The sequence below is a fragment of the Schistocerca nitens genome, chromosome 5 (genome assembly GCF_023898315.1).
Source record: "Schistocerca nitens isolate TAMUIC-IGC-003100 chromosome 5, iqSchNite1.1, whole genome shotgun sequence".
Lineage (NCBI taxonomy): Eukaryota > Metazoa > Arthropoda > Insecta > Orthoptera > Acrididae > Schistocerca > Schistocerca nitens.
Genome location: NC_064618.1, coordinates 506,827,754 through 506,845,452, shown reverse-complemented (window position 1 = coordinate 506,845,452; position 17,699 = coordinate 506,827,754). Strand labels below are relative to the sequence as shown.

The following is a 17,699-nucleotide window of genomic DNA, read 5'->3' as shown; positions in this document are numbered from 1 at the left end:
CCACAGGCACATAGACACAGGCAACAGAGCATGCACAATGTCGGCACTAGTACAGTGTATATCCACCTTTCGCAGCAATGCAGGCTGCTATTCTCCCATGGAGACGATCGTAGAGATGCTGGATGTAGTCCTGTGGAACGGCTTGCCATGCTATTTCCACCTGGCGCCTCAGTTGGACCAGCGTTCGTGCTGGACGTGCAGACCGCGTGAGACGACGCTTCATCCAGTCCCAAACATGCTCAATGGGGGACAGATCCGGAGATCTTGCTGGCCAGGGTAGTTGACTTACACCTTCTAGAGCACGTTGGGTGGCACGGGATACATGCGGACGTGCATTGTCCTGTTGGAACAGCAAGTTCCCTTGCCGGTCTAGGAATGGTAGAACGATGGGTTCGATGACGGTTTGGATGTACCGTGCACTATTCAGTGTCCCCTCGACGATCACCAGTGGTGTACGGCCAGTGTAGGAGATCGCTCCCCACACCATGATGCCGGGTGTTGGCCCTGTGTGCCTCGGTCGTATGCAGTCCTGATTGTGGCGCTCACCTGCACGGCGCCAAACGCGCATACGACCATCATTGGCACCAAGGCAGAAGCGACTCTCATCGCTGAAGACGACACGTCTCCATTCGTCCCTCCATTCACGCCTGTCGCGACACCACTGGAGGCGGGCTGCACGATGTTGGGGCGTGAGCGGAAGACGGCCTAACGGTGTGCGGGACCGTAGCCCAGCTTCATGGAGACGGTTGCGAATGGTCCTCGCCGATACCCCAGGAGCAACAGTGTCCCTAATTTGCTGGGAAGTGGCGGTGCGGTCCCCTACGGCACTGCGTAGGATCCTACGGTCTTGGCGTGCATCCGTGCGTCGCTGCGGTCTGGTCCCAGGTCGACGGGCACGTGCACCTTCCGCCGACCACTGGCGACAACATCGATGTACTGTGGAGACCTCACGCCCCACGTGTTGAGCAATTCGGCGGTACGTCCACCCGGCCTCCCGCATGCCCACTATACGCCCTCGCTCAAAGTCCGTCAACTGCACATACGGTTCACGTCCACGCTGTCGCGGCATGCTACCAGTGTTAAAGACTGCGATGGAGCTCCGTATGCCACGGCAAACTGGCTGACACTGACGGCGGCGGTGCACAAATGCTGCGCAGCCAGCGCCATTCGACGGCCAACACCGCGGTTCCTGGTGTGTCCGCTGTGCCGTGCGTGTGATCATTGCTTGTACAGCCCTCTCGCAGTGTCCGGAGCAAGTATGGTGGGTCTGACACACCGGTGTCAATGTGTTCTTTTTTCCATTTCCAGGAGTGTATTTGCACCTCTTTGATCTTCATGTTACTATTTAGTTGTCTCCACTGTCTCGCTACTTCATCCAAAACCAGGTTAAATAAAATTGGTGACAATCTGTCCCCTAGCCGGACTCCGGTTTTTATTTCAAAACTGTGTGACAGCGTACTGCAGTGCCTGATCCTGGCAGTAGTGTTGCTTAACGTTTCCTTTATTATTGTGTGTGATGTAGCATCCAGTCCTCTATCTTATAACACACCAGGCAGAATACTTCTGTCAGCTGAATCATAGGCCTTTTGAAAGTTCACAAATGTCACTATTGTCTTTTTTCCTTCCCTGTGCCTGTGTTCTATTATCATTTTTATTCCAAATATCTGTTTGTACAGTTCCTCCCTTTTTTTTAAAGCCACACTGGTACTCTCCTATTGTCTGCCCCAGTTGTTCTTCAACTCTGTTCAGCAAGCTTCTCGACACAACCTTGTACCCTATGTTTATGAGAGAGACGCCCCTGTAGTTATCCAGTACTTTCTTGTCCCCTTTCTTGTTTAGTGGTATTATAATGGCTTCTTTCCAGATATCCATTATTATATTGTACATACTTCTTTCTATTTCAGGTCCACCCCACTTGATCTCTTCAGCACAGATACCATCATTGCCTGATCCCTTGTTGTTTTTGAGGTTTTTAATTGCCTCTGCTACTTCTGCCATGTTGGGTACATTGTCTATCCTGACTTTTGTCCCTAGAGCGTAAGGGATCCACTTTACTGTCGGTGCTTCTGCATTCAGCAAATCTCTAAAATTCCTAGCCATTTCCTCGCAAACCTCTTTCTCGCCAATTTTTATTGTGCCATCTTGTACTATTACGAAGGATTCTTATGCCTCGAAACCTCTAATTCTGCTCTTCATTTCTCTGAAAAAGATGTGTGGTTTGTGTTTCTTCAAGGCTGTGTTTGCTTCTTCAAGTTTCTCATTCCATCTACTTCTCTTGGCATTTCTGATCATTTTGTTAGCAATTTTTCTCGCACTCTGGAATTTCGACCAGTCTTCTTGCTTTTTACAGGATTTCTATTTCACCCATGCTTTCCTCCTGGTCTCGACTGCATTCTCACATTCTTCCGTCCACCACTCATGCTTTCTTCCGTCCACCACTCATGCTTCCTTTTCTTGTTGTGAGTGGCCAGTCGCACTGCCTCTTCTTCCATCACCGAGCTAGGTGGCGCAGTGGTTAGCACACTGGACTCGCATTCGGGAGGACGACGGTTCAATCCCGTCTCCAGCCATCCTGATTTAGGTTTTCCGTGATTTCCCTAAATCGTTTCAGGCAAATGCTGGGATGGTTCCTTTAAAAGGGCACGGACAATTTCCTTCCCCATCCTTCCCTAACTCGAGCTTGTGCTCCGTCTCTAATGACCTCGTTGTCGACGGTACGTTAAACAACACTAACCTAACCTATCTTCTCCCATCATACCTCTCACTCTCTTCCAGAAACTCTGAACTACCATTCTCTTTGCATACTCTGCTCTGTGTTTTTTCAGAAGATCTAGGTCGATTCTGTGGGTGTTTATGGTCCTACATTTCCTTGCTCTGTTGGGTATCCATCTGCATTTTATTTCGATAAGGTCGTGATCTGATTCCATCCTGGTATTTTTCCTCACTTTCGTTTTCATAATCTCTCTGTGATTCTTTTCACAGATTGCTACACGGTCTAGCTGTTTTTCCCCAATCCTGTTTTCAGGGCTGACCCGCGTTATTTTCTTGCTTAGCTTATCTTTGTAATGGGTGGTCATTATTCTCATCTTGTGTGTCCTACACAGTTCCACTAATCTCTCACCATTCTTGTTTGTTCTCTTGTGGGCTGGATAATCTCCCACAGGACCTCTAAATCTCCTAGTAAAATAGTGACACCTCTTTTCTTTAATGCTCAAAATATTCAGTCAGAGGTTGATAAGATTTCAGAGTGCTGCAAAGGTAGAAAACTTATTTGAAGAGTTCTCAGGTGTCCAGCCAGATATAATCATGAATGCACACGATATTTCAGCGAATAATGATCTGCCACCATCAAGTGGTGCTGATAGACCACCTGATGATTATTTGCCAAAATATCATGGGCATTCGACAATTGTATCTGGTTTGACACCCGAGAGCCCTTCAAACAGCATGTATGATGGGAAAGCATCAGGTCACATAGACAACCTACTTAACTTTGAGAAATATAAAATTGTACTCTTCATAAAATGCAGAATGGCATTCTGTGACTACAATACTGATAGTCTCAGTTGGTGTTGCTTAAATCATGCAAATGTCTGGTTATAACAGTTTGTGGAGACATGAAGTTGAAACACATAGGATCAGTCATAGGTAAAGTGACAGATTTTGGTAGGTTACTGGAAAAATTCAGAGTACAAGCCATTAGGTGGACGTGGGTCATCATGTGGGTCATCCAGACATGTTCATAAGAAAACAATGCATTTAAGAGGTAAAACCAAAATATATTCTGCATTACAGAGTACAATGGGTGTGCCCTAGGTTTGGTGTAGCAGCACCAGTCACTCAGAAGAGTGAGGGACATAGGAAAGGAGAGGGAGAAAGAAATCCATCGAGAGAGAGAGAGTCAGCTGTGCAACCAACACTCCATATCCCCTGCATCCAGCTCGTGCTACCTCCCTCACTCATTTTGTTGGCTTTTACAGTCAACACCTGGGAACACTTTGCCCACAAGCAATCCTAACTGGAAATAACTACTTCCGGGCTATAACGATTGTTGAAAGTGGTTCACAGGCCATGACAGGAAGTATCAAAGTACTGGCTGTTATGAAAAATTTTTCAAACTGTTAACTCATTACTACTGATACCCCTTAGACTGGTGGTAGCCTGTACAGCAGTCAGTCTTCAAAGGAGACTGCTTACGTATTACTCATGTGACACACCTATAATATTACTCCTCAAGTGTATGAGACCCATACCACACAGAACTAACAGGCTGTATTGAATTTTAAGGGCAGCAAAAGTAGTCAGGTTTGTTCAACTCACAAAGCAGATTGTCACAAAAAAAAACATGGAAAAACCTATACTGGCAGATGCTTGAAGATAGACATCAGCTATCTTCTGAAAGCTACTTACAAAGTTTCAAGAGTTAGTATTAAATGAGGAATCTAGGGGCCCCTACTAGAGATTAGAAAGAGCTCCACATACTTGCTTTAAACTCGCCAGCAGGTAGTACGATTTCAACTCCAAACTCCCTGTCTCCGTACACTCAGATACTCAACTTGCAAATCTCTTCCACTGCGTATTCCACTCGAATCTGTAGTTGGATGCAAGTAGACTATATGGTGGAGGTGAAACAAAAAAGAAAACAACAATTTTGTTTTAATTGGATGAACTTTGCATGTTTTTCATCTGAAGCTTGAAATATAGCGTTAAACATTTCCAAACATTGTTCTTCCTCTGATGCATCACATTTTCTATTGTATACACTGCATCACTCTATTTTTGTCTCACACATTTCACAATCTTGCAAAAGACAGCTTTGTCAGAGGCCATCTGATCCCAACAATCGGTCATTTGCCCTGCCAATGCTACCGTACTGTAGTGAGATTGTGCACTAGACTTCAGTACTAAGTTTGAGTTAGCCTCACTCCTGTATGCTTCAGTAAGAGAGAATGAATCAACAAGTAGGAAGTGACCACAGCACTGGCCTTTTCAGGCTCATTATACTCTCAGAACTGTAGTAAGAAGGAAGGTATTGATGTAACAGTGGCACCTTGAGTTCTAGTATATGCAACCCTCAACTTTAGACTTGTACTCACTCTGTTTCTCATCTTTTGCCCATTTGTATCACTCCTGTGCAGACTTCAAAGACAAGGTTAAATTAATTACAGAGCTGTTTGAGCAATCAGTGTTCTGGTATTACATACACATAAGAAAAAGGAAGAAATCCTTGTACAGGGTACTATGGGGAATACCGTCTGCTATGCACTTCGCTGTGGCTTTACCACCTATGTATGTAGATGTAACTCGGATATAGACTACAACAAAATTACGTCTGAGCTGTTTCCTTCGTCTTATGCATCTCCGTACCTTGGCTTCAGAACTGCTCATTCATTCGGTACCTGAACATCGTATTCTTCCATTCTTCCTTTTCGTGTAATTTCTCTCTAAATAAAAGAATTTCAGAATGCTAGGAATGGAACAGAGCCAGATGATATGAAGAAAGACAACTTTTCGTTTTCCGCTTAGACAATGGAATCTAACCTTGGCATCTTCCAGCTGGCAATCCCATACACTTTTAGTTGGTCCCATAAGACATTGTGAACAGTATGAGACCTATCAGGACCCTGGAACATAGCAATGAGGAACGGTGTGCCACGTTGCTAGCCACATTCTGGAGACAAAAATTTTTTTCATTAAAGGGTTTCGGGTTCAAGAACACCAACACCACCATATTTTAGTTTGAAGACACTGATGCATAAATGAAAAAGGTGATAAAACTGCAAATAAAACATATAAAAATAAGACTCACCATTCGCATGACCCCATTCACAGTGAATATGGATTTCTTCTCATCCTAGACAGAGAATAGAGAAATGCAAGGTTTTATTCAATTAAATGTGTGAGAAAAGTTATGCAATTTGCTATTAATTTTAATAAAAAATATTCTGTGTAATTTGTTTAATATAAATTCTTATAATTATTAACATTCTCGAGGAAAGACCTGTGGTCAGATAATGCAACTTCAAATTGTATTTAATTGTTTACAACAAAAGCAGTAATAATGAAAGCAGTACTTCAGCTTTCATATAGAAAAACAAAATTTGGAAAAAAGGTTCTAAACACCATTATAGGTGTAGTGCAGCTATGTTTCACTTCTAATTGCCTTTTACATGTGTTGAGCAATAGAACATTCTTCCAAATGAAGTCCTTTATCATATATTTATTGCATCCATCCATACATACATTTTCCACTGAACTCAGCAAGAAGATAATCTTTTAAGGATATGGAGAGATTTATTAGTAAAGTGAAACAGGTACTATAAAAAGCTACTATGTTCTATACTGTATAGTAACTAAAACTTGTTTTGATCTAAAAGGGCACACATTATTCAGGAACATACAGACAAGAATTAACTGATGAAATTGTAAACAATATTTTTCAGAAAATCATTAAGTGGTTCTCTGCAAATGGGCTCTCATTAAACATTGACAAAACACAGTATATACAGTTCTACACAGTAAATGGAATGACACCATTAATAAATATAGACTTTGATCAAAAATCGGTAGCTAAGGTAGAATATTCAAAATATCTAGGTGTATGCATTGATGAGGGATTGAACTGGAAAAAACACACTGAAGATCTGCTGAAACGTTTGAGTTTAGCTACTTATGCTGTTTGGGTCATTGAAAATTTTGGTGATATACATCTCGATAAATTAGCTTACCACGCCTATTTTCATTCTCTGCTTTCGTATGGCATCATATTCTGGGGTAACTCATCATTGAGTAAAAGAGTGTTCATTGCACAAAAGTGTGTAATCTGAATAATTACTTGAGCTCATCCAAGATCATCCTGCAGAGACTTATTTAAAGAGCTAGTGATCTTCACTGTAGCCTCACAAAAAAAAAATATATATATATATATATATATATATATATATATATATATATATATATATATATATATATATATATATATATACACTTATGAAATTTGTTATTAACAATCCAAACAAATTCAAAAGTAATAGCAGTGTACATGGCTACAATACTAGGAGAAAGGATGATCTTTACCACTCAAGGTTAAATATAACTTTGGCTCAGAAGGGGGTAAATTATGCTGCCACAAAAGTCTGTGGTCATTTACCTAATAGCATCACAAGTCTGACAGATAGCCCTGTAGCATTTAAAAGGAAATTAAAAGAATTTCTGAATGGCAACTCCTTCTACTCATTAGATGAATTTTTGGATATAGTAAGTGGGTAATTCCCCCCCCCCCCCCCCCAAAAAAAAAAAAAAACACACTATTAAGTGTCATGTAATATTTTGTGTAATGTAATATCTTGTATAGACACCTTTTATTAACCTGACAAGTTCAACATCATTACGAAGTGTCGTATTCATGATCTATGGAACAACTACTAATCTGATCTAATCTAATCTCTACATCTGTTCAATAGTTGTCAGTAACCATAAAAAGTTTGGCCATTTATAAAGTACTGCTTAAGAGGACTCTTTAAGTATTTATTAATGGGCAGCTCATTGTACTCCGTTGATCAGTTTCTTAGCGGAACCAATTGTTGTGTATATTACTAATAATGTGCAGTAATGTAATCTATTTAAGCTAGCATTGTAAAATATTCTTTTAAACAATGTTTGGCTTCGGTAACATAGGACACACACACACACATACACACACACACACACACACACACACACAAAAAAGTTTCTGTTTTATTTTACCATTGGACAGTGGATGCCTCAGGACACACAGTATATCCCCAACCCTTGCACTTGGAACTGTACATACTGTGCTAGTTGTTGCTATTATCTTTGCTAAACAGTGTCTGTCCTTAAAACTTCGGCACATAGGGCACGTGATATTTCAACCTGCAAGATGAGCTCGTTTACTTGAAGAACGTTTTCAAACCAAATGGATATCCTCAGCAACAGATTCAGAAAACACTTGACATTAAACAAAGGATTAGATACAGAATTAGAAAAATGAGGGTGATGCAGACAAGTATGTTACATTTATGCTTTTTGTAAGTGTTCTTTCCTTGAAGATAGCAGAGATCTGCAACAGACATCAACCCAAAATTATTTTTACCCTCCTATGAAGACAAATATCATCAGCTCAGTCAAAGGTAACTTGTTGCTCATGAGGCAGATGTTTATCTGTTTCCTTGTGGGAGTGGTGGCAAGCAACATGGACTGTTCACAAAAGGTGTATTGAAAATCAACTGTACACTCACTTGCTACAACCTTACAAGTCAGTTGTGGCAGAACACCACATCCATATAGGCCACTCTGTGAATCACAAGAAAGCAATTATCTCATAATTTGTTACTCAGTGATAATGGAAGTTGTGGAAATTCAGTTAACACAAGACTTAATAAATCATGATAGTGGTTTTTATTTGAACGAGACATAAAATCCAGCCTTCATCTGCATCTTCACAGATACTCTGTAAATCACATTTAAGTGCTTGGAAGAGGGTTCATCGAACCACCTTCACAGTAATTCTCTATTATTCCAATCTGGGACAGCGTCTGGAAAAAACAAACATCTGTATCTTTGCGTGCGAGCTCTTATTTTCATTATTTTATTATGATCGTTTCTCCCTGTGTAGGTCAACGTCAGCAAAATATTTTCGCATTCAGAGGAGAAAGTAGGTGATTGAAATTTCATGAGAAAATTCCACCGCAACTAAACACGCCTTTGTTTTCGTTATGTCCATCCCAAATCCTGTATCATTTCAGTGACATACAGAACGTGCTGCCCTTCTTTGAACTCTCTCAATGTAATCCATCAATCCTATCTGGTAAGTATCCCAACACTGCACAGCAATATTGTAAAAGAGGATGGACAAGCATAGTGTAAGCAGTCTCTTTAGTAGATCTGTTACATTTTCTACATGTCCTGCCAATAAAATGCGGTCTTTAGTTAGCCTTCCCACAATGTGTTCCTTCCAATTTAAGTTGTTTGTAATTCCTAGGTATTTAGTTGAATTTTCAGACATTAGATTTGACTGATTCATTTTGTATCCAAAGTTTAACAGATTCCTTTTAGCACTCATGTGGATGACCTCACACTTTCTGTTATTTAGGGTCAACTGCCAATTTTTGCACCATACAAATATATTTTCTAAATCATTTTGCAATTTGTTTTGATCTTCTGATGACTACCAGTCGATAAACGACAGTGTCATGTGTAAACAACCTAAGATGGCTCCTCAGATTGTCTCCTAAATTGTTTATATAGATAAGGACCAGCAAAGGGCCTATAACACTGCCATGAGGAATGCCAGAAATCACTTCTGTTTTACTCGATGACATTCTGTCAGTTACTATGAACTGTGACCTCTCTGACAGGAAATCACGAAACCAGTAACATATTCCATAAGCACGCAATTTCACTACAAGCTGCTTGTGTAGTACAGTGTCAAAAGCCTTCTGGAAATCTAGAAATACGGGATCAATTTGGTATCCCTCATCAATAGCACTCAACACTTTGCATGAGTAAAGAGCTAGTTGTGTTTCACAAGAACTATGTTTTCTAAGTCCATGTTGACCATGTGTCAATAGATCGTTCTCTCTAAGGAAATTCATGATGATCGAACACAAGATTTGTTGCTGCATGTCAGTGTTAATGATATGGGCCTGTAATTTAGCAGATGACTCCTACTACCTCTCTTGAATATTGGTGTGACCTGTGCAATTTTCCAGTCTGGGTACGGTTGTATATGGTTGTTAAAAATGGAGCTATTGTATCAGTGCACTCTGAAAGAACCAGTATAGTGTATGGACCAGAAGACCTGCTTTTGTTAAGTGATCTAAGTTGCTTCTCTAGTCCGAGGACATCTGCTTCTGCGTTACTCATGTTGGCAGCTGTTCTTGATTCAATTTCTGGAATATTTACTTTGTCTTGCTTGATGAAGGGATTTTGGAAGGCTTACTCGAACTAGATCACAGAAGAGTCACCACACCTGGCAGCAAAAATTCACCAAAGAATGATTGAGCCATTTGAGCACTTTCCTCATTTCCCATAGCTAGTGCACATCTTCAAGAACTCCTCTAAGCCACACACCAGCATATTTGTTGCAGATTTGCTTGCACCGTGCCACTGCTGTGGTGCATGTAAGATAGCTGTTTGCAACTTATCAGTCTCTTGGCTTTCTTCAAGGATTGCCAGAAGATTTGTGGCTGAAATATCAGTAGAAGACAAAGAATTTCTGCAGTTGCATGCCCAAAACTTACAGAATATTTCTTACATTGCAAAACAACTGAAGATGCACAGGAAAAGTCATAGTTGTTCACCTAATTTGTGGACTGATGCTCGGACTTACCAGTTTCACATTTAAACACTGTAAATCAATGTATACTGTTGTGATTTGATCTTCGGCGACAGTGGGTCGTGAATATGGATCATAATATGTCAACATGTCCTTACGCAGTTTCTGTGTTATAGTCAATTGTTCTTCTTGTTGATATCCTGTTGATATGTGAAAAACAGTTATTAATTATTCAGTTGTTTTGTTAGACTACTAGGTCCAAATTACATGCACTGTTACGATTTTTTCACACTCCCATTCTAATCTCTTACTGCACTTAAGAAATTTGTATCTAGTGCTGTATATTTTGAATAAACTTGTTTATTATTATTTTAAGAAAGCAATCTTATTTCAGTGGTAAATAGTTTACTGTAAAGAGTTCGTTATGTGAAACCTGGCTCTAAAACTGTTTTTTGCCATAGCTTCTTAAATATTGTGTAATATGCTAAGATAGATTAGAGGCCATTAATCCAAACTGCAGAAACTTACTGACCTACTGCAAAACTTGGTGCTACAAGTGGACAGACGAAGAGAAAGGAATGCAGTTTTGCTGGTTGATAGACACAATAATACAGCAACAGACAATTCTGAAAGATTTATAAGTATCAAGTTCTTCGAAAGTCAGGTAAATTAAATGAAAAGAATCCTACAAAGCAAGTTTCCAGTGCCAAAAGAATTAATCCAAATGAGAAACAGGGAAACAGACAAGTAGGTAACAGTTGTAAAGAACTGAGAAGCAATAGAGATAATTAGAGTACACTGGGATAACTTGTGTGTGGGGATGTACTTCAGCAGCCCTATCAGGATGGGTTCCCTTTTATCAAGAACAGACCTTGCACTTATATAAGGCAATATATGATCTTTGGAAAAGTAGCTGAATCCGTAAGGCGGGTGTTGATTCATTTGGAACAATAGTGTTTTCAGTTTATGCTAGCCACACATAAAAAAATATATTGTTTGCACACAAGAGAATCTATTGCTTGTGTGAGGGAGGAGATTAAATACTCTGTTAATTGAACAGACCATATTATTTTTGATAGATACATTATATCAGAGGCTGTTGTTGCATTTGTAAAAGAATATAACTTGAAGGAAATTGAAATCTATTGTAAATAACAATTCAAAAAAGTAAATGTGTGGCCCCAAAGTATAGCACAAGTACAGATCAAATATTTACCTCAGTGTTGTTAATATAATTATGCAGTAATTATCATCAGTTGCAAATTTAAAAAAAAATATTGATCAAGATGCCTCATTTCTATCAAATACCTTCAGTTTATTTTTATGGATAGTTGTGGATAGTCAACAGAATAAAATAAAAATTGTTAAATAGGTGAAAGGTTTACATTTTTTGGGGGCCCATATCACGCAAACTAATTATCACAGAAAAAATTATCAAGTATAGCAACTGCATTAAAGCTTTCATCATTGCTGTAACTTTGTGGAATTTCCCTATTATATAAATTGTCTCTCATTTTAAAACAAAAAAAAATCTGTATCTAACATCATGAGCATAGCAATAAAATGTATGCAATACATGTTTATTCCACTACAATACAGAGTGAATTCATTACATCTGTGATGTTTGACATTTCCTCTCGTAAGAGTTCATTGGTAACTCTGTGATAATGATTTCAATTAAAATATTTTGCTCATTTCAGTATTGTTGGTGTCATATTTATTGCGATGTAATGTGTTTGGAGACAATTCATTTAAATTCTTAACAGCAGATTGTCACTTTTTCATTATCATAAACTAATAATTATGCAACTTAGGAAAATGTACAATAAATTGTGATTGAGTTTAACATTCAAAGTTAAATGAACATCATAATTGTACCTCTGTTGGTAGGACAGCCATATATCCACTTTCCAGTAACTTGATACCATGTACTGAAGCACACATATTGAACATGTAAAGGAAGAGGATCTGCAGCATACAAAATTCTTTCATCTCCACCTCCTTTTCCAATTTCTATTAGACTATTCGTTAAACGAATCCAGAAGCCACGTTCTTCTGTAGCAGACAAAATAGATGGCGTTCTTGTGTGATTCATCGTCCTCCGTCGTTGTTTTCCACGTATTACAGAAAATGAGTTCTGTCCAGCACCAAGAACAATCTCATATACAGGAGTAGTAAATGTGAGTGATGATGTTGGAGAAAGAAGGATATGGGCATCACTTGATGCTCTCACAGAAAAATTTATAATCAAAGCATTATTAGCATATGTAGCTATTTCATCTACTGGATGAAAATTTTTGTATGCATATGTATCAGTAAACTCAGTCTGGCACCCATATTGTAGATCTGAAAGAAAATTATGTGCAAGTTGTTTTATATTAATAAGTATTAGCGTGCACAAACTGGATCCAGTTTTAATTGTACATGGCTGCACATACTTGCATTAACTTTTTCCTTTGAGATTCCCACTAGAAGAAAGAAGAGTAAAACATCAGAGTACATTATGGATCACAAACACAATGCAACTGAAGCATGTATTCCTCTAGCTGTCTAACTGACAGGAAGTTGTCTGATATCCATTTATCTTATCCTTGTTTAAAGCTTTTTATTGCATCCGTTCACTTGCTGTCTGTACCTATGATTAGAATTGTAATTTTTTTAAGCACCATCACTTTAAGGCACAAAAGATACCTAAATGGAAACAGCATATGCAAAAACTGAGAGCTCTCTCAGTGAAGACTGCATCAGTAATTGGTATTTCACACAACAACATATATTGTATTTATACTTTTGTATACATACTTTCCTTTGTTTCAAAGATACACATGAGTGGAAGAGATGAGAAGTAATCTTGTAGAGCTGTATTCCTGCTATGGATTTTTTATTTTAAATGCTTAAATATTTAAGGGCAGTTAGTACATATTTTTGACTAGTGTGCAGAAGCGTCAACAGTAATTACAATTCCATATCTATATTACTAAACGACTATTTGAAAACGTGGTACAAGTTGCAGGTTGCCTGTATGGTTGGCTTCCAGGGCAAAAACAACATGACTTTCAGTATTCTGCAGCTTACTCAAAACAACCTTGAATCTACTATGCTTCAGAAGTTTTGCTCGGATGCCCTTATGCATCCTCAATACAGTCCTGATCTCTCCCAACATGATTTCCATGTTTTTGTAGACCTGGAGGAAGACATTTGTGGCTGTCAGTGTGCTTCAGACAAAGAGGTCCACACCTGGATACAATCATGGTTGCATATGCAAGTGCAAACATTTTTTTCACAGTGGTAGAAATGTATTAACAGTTTACATACTTTTTTTCAATCTGTCTTGTTTTCATTTGACTGTCCCTTGTAATGTTTCTGAATGAACGTACATTCCACTGTATTTTGTAAATATGGTCGAGGGCCATAATAAATTTATATGATCTTAGTGAAATAGAGATTATAGAATTGTTTATGTAAATTGAATTAAATTATTTTTATAGCACTCAGAAAGTGATTTTACAGTATAGACATAACAAACAAAATGGAGTAGAAAATACCAGGAGCTAGTGGAACATAGCACCCGAGCACAGAAAACATTGCTCACCACCAGCAAAGCTACAATAATGTTGTGTAGCAGCTTTGTTTGAAAAATGCTAGAGGCTGCAAGACTATATATAAGAAAAAATGGAAGACATCATGCAGAAGTAACAGGAATAAGATGGTTGGGATGGACAGGCAATACAGTTCTGTTCTGCCCTGTGTGCACAAATTGATGTGACCATTTTGAAACTGTGGTAGTTGGCCACTGTGACAATTAAGTAGTTTTGGACAGAGTGTTCCAGTCATATTTCAGCTGACATATCGTAAATCTGGTCTTATCACCATGGGGGACTTTCAGTTACTCTCATTTATTTTTGGACAGAAGTTACTGTCAGTGTCATTTCCTATTTTAAAAAATCATGTATTTACCAACTTAGACTAGGCATACTTTCTTAGGGAAACACAGTAACTGCCTTGTAATTAATTAATTAATTAATTCTTAAATATTTTAGCCTGTGGTCATACAAATAATGTGACTTGGTGTTGGGGGGGGGGGGGGGGGAGGAATTCAAATGCAGTAAACATAAACTAGCAGGCAATCACATTTGAGTGGAAAATTTGTAAATTAAGTGTGTACTGTTGGAAAATAGAGCAATTTCACAATGGTTATGACCAATGTGTGTGTGTGTGTGTGTGTGTGTGTGTGTGTGTGTGTGTGTGTGTTATTATTACATTCAAATGATGGTGTCTCCTGCGCTCATTTTGGCTCTGCCTCAGGAATGTTGTCTAGGATCTGCAAGGATGAGTCTTGGTACAGAATCTCCTTAGCTCTTGGTGTTCAGTTGTGAATCTTTTGCTGCCACTCAGCACTAGTCACTTCCACATACATTACCAGACTATTTGATCTTCTTCTCTGCAGGCACATTTGTTTGTTACTTTTCTTTTGATGTGGTGAAAGATACTTATAAACTATGGGCCATCAGAAAGTGAATCAGCCATCTTGAGGGGTTCAGATACCACATAAAGCCCCTTTGTTTGATATTTGGAAAGAATTTGTGGATTTGTCTTCCTTTATCAGCATCATCCCAACACTCCTGCCGGAGAAAAAGGCTCTTGTTTCTTACCTATTTTTCTCTATGACCTTTTGGCTCCTGATAACCTGATGACTATCCCTTGTTGTATCCTGTTTAAGCTTTGTGTTGGCTACCAGCAGCAGCATAACAGGCCAGACACTTTCACAATAACAGTTAAAAATAGCCTGTTGATACTATCATATTGCATATCTTATTATTTTCCATGTTACTTTTGTACCTCTCACACATGCTTCTTCTATAGGAGCACAGAAATTGAATCACACTCAGGAAGACACTTAAAATTTTGTTTTTATGGCTGTGTTATTAAGTCACATTAGTGGATCTCTTACAGGGTCTTTTCCCAAATGTATATAGTGTTTTGTGGCATTGCTTGTAACCTTACTTACAGGTACAAGTTGTGCACCTCTCAATGACCAGTGTTAAATCTGTTCCTAGTTCATTTCGTAAGTTACTCTTGACAAGATTCATATGCCGTCAGACCATTCACTGATTCTTTTGCAGTTTTCCTTGGAGTGGACCCTACATAAAATCGTGCAACACAGGACCATAATAGATGGATGCTTGTGGACAGCCTTCAGAAATCTTTTTGCTTAAGTGTTGATCTGGACATGCATTTCTTGCCTCTCTGTCTTTTAGGAAGCCTTGTAGAGCTTGAAGGCAATCCAACTCCCTTAGGGGGTACAAATGTACTGGCCACCAGATCAAACAATGCAGTAGTGCTTGCGATTACAGCGACTATGTATTTCCTTTGAGTATTTCTTGCTAAAGTTATTGAATCTTTTCTTCTCATCCTGTCCAATAGGTCTTCCCGACCCAGGGTTATGGGCAACTTTTTCATAACCTTCCCCATTTCCTAAATCTTGCCAGTCCTTTTGCTTCATCCCTCTTTGTTTCCCCGTTAACCCTTCTTCCAGAGTAAGGAGCCATTGCCTCCAGAAACTCGCACATTTCCATAGCTTTTATATGTTTTTCTTTCTGCCACCACTTGACGGTGTGATTTTTTCCCTATACAATTATTTTATATTGCCTCATTTACAGAATTATATGTCGATTTCCCATTTCTAAAACCACATTGATTGAGGACTGATTCCACATAGTAGCCTCTGCTCCTACTGTCTGCTACATAACGATTTTAGCAACACTTCTCAGACAGATAAGCTTGTAGATATCCAAAGTAGATTATCTTTGTTCTCACCCTTCTTCAAAATACCTTCTTTAAGTAATCACATTTGCCTTTTTAATATTGTGAGTATTACAGCCTATATCAAACATGTAGTCATCAGCTGATGGAACTATGGACTACTCTGCACATCTGGCAGAATGAAATGATGAAGTGGAATCAGAAGTAGTTTACACAGAATGTAAATAATTAAACAATGAACTTCAGAAATAACTGTTACCATGTATTACAAATTTGAACATCTTAGATGTTGTCTTGAGCTGACATGGTTCAATGTGGCCCAGTATAAATGTGTCCAAAAATCTGCTGTTATAACTTCCAAGTATGTCATATTTTAATGGAATCTTTGTGTTTGGTTTACAGGCAGTATGGGGATGTCAAAGCTGGAAGTCAATTTGCAGCGACTGCTGTTGCACTGTGATGAGCTAGCAAGGGAAGACAAGAAAGACTGGAGACTTGATAAGGTATTTATTGGAAAATTCCACAGTGTGGAATATCAACCTTAGGCCAAGACGTCTGCATTTAAGCAGTTGTATAAAACATGTTATTAACAAGGCATCCTATTTCATTTCTAATCAGTATCAGTGAGACATAACTATGGAGCTAAGCAAAAGTGTATATTGAGCTATAAATGCATATGTTACAGAAAGTTGAAGTTTCTCAGCTCCGCCCAGAGTGTTTTACATTTTTCAGAATAGATTCCATTTTACTGTAAACCTGTCTTTTGAAACTACCCATTACATCATTTTTTGCAAGTGTTATGTGATAGTCACATTATAGGGGCACTTCAACCATTAAAATTATTACTTTTGCAATAAAATCTTCTCTCATGGAAATGAAGCTATGTCACATGGTGCAAGAAACAGGTATAGGATGGCTGCTCAAAACTTTTGGTACATACTGGGACAGTATCATTTATCTGTAGAAATTTCTACTCCTGCTGTGTACTGTCGTGATGAAAAAAACCAGCTCTTGTGTCACGTTGTAGGAGAGGTCCCTGTTCAGACAGGGAAGGCTGGGGGCTGGTGCGATGGTTGCCGTGGGCTGCAACCTTCCTCACCTTTGCTTTCGTCTGTGAAGGGTTGGGGAGACAGTGACATCACGTGGACTGATGGCTTTCTTGAAGGCCACCTCGAGCTGTTTGCATAAAGATCGTGAATTCTGATCTGTATCTTTCAGAGACCATGTTTTTTTTATATTTTCCTCCCAGAAGTATGACAGGTATTCTGTTTTGTCTTCGTGTTTTAATTTGATTATTGAATACACAGTCTGGCCTCCATGTAGTACTTAGTGTCATAGCGACCCCTTACTGTTAGAGGACCCGCACAACCGATATGCAAGATGGGTTGCCGACCCCCTTTCAGGAGTGCGGAGAGAAACATTGCCAGTGCACATAAACAATAACAGACTTTCCAAATAAACACAGAACTATTTTGCCAGACAACATGTGGCAGTGTTCCACCAATCGGAACTCATATGACTCATGTAGCACTCCGTCAACCTGGCTTTATAAGCACACCTAGACCATCAGACCAGTAGTATTTACCAACCGCCAGGAACAGCTCTGGCCAGTACTTATGCCAGCCCTAGCATTGTACTC

General features: G+C 39.1%; 2 protein-coding genes and 1 non-coding gene across 8 annotated transcripts in view; 2 read left to right on the top strand and 1 right to left on the bottom strand.

Moving 5' to 3' along the window:
- LOC126260830 (neuronal acetylcholine receptor subunit alpha-10-like) overlaps positions 1-12,891 on the bottom strand; it is a 63,417-nt gene extending 50,526 nt beyond the window's left edge. For both annotated transcript variants that reach the window (XM_049958219.1, XM_049958220.1), the window contains exons 1-4: positions 12,736-12,891; positions 12,176-12,643; positions 10,352-10,497; positions 5,810-5,854 (exon numbers count right to left, since the gene is read on the bottom strand). In XM_049958219.1, the coding sequence (XP_049814176.1) occupies positions 5,810-5,854; positions 10,352-10,497; positions 12,176-12,643; positions 12,736-12,799 (723 nt within the window). In that variant the 5' untranslated portion in view covers positions 12,800-12,891. The remainder of the gene's footprint in view (positions 1-5,809; positions 5,855-10,351; positions 10,498-12,175; positions 12,644-12,735) is intronic.
- LOC126260832 (vesicle transport protein USE1) overlaps positions 1-17,699 on the top strand; it is a 135,301-nt gene that overhangs the window by 68,455 nt on the left and 49,147 nt on the right. For 4 of the 5 annotated variants that reach the window (XM_049958223.1, XM_049958225.1, XM_049958224.1 and 1 more), the window contains exon 2: positions 16,463-16,563. In XM_049958223.1, the coding sequence (XP_049814180.1) occupies positions 16,468-16,563 (96 nt within the window). In that variant the 5' untranslated portion in view covers positions 16,463-16,467. Of the gene's footprint in view, positions 1-12,919; positions 13,052-16,462; positions 16,564-17,699 lie in introns of those variants that run through there. The other variant, XM_049958222.1, reaches the window with a different exon arrangement.
- On the top strand, positions 2,498-2,570 carry Trnaa-cgc (transfer RNA alanine (anticodon CGC)). Its single transcript has one exon. It is a non-coding gene; the product is annotated as a tRNA-Ala (tRNA).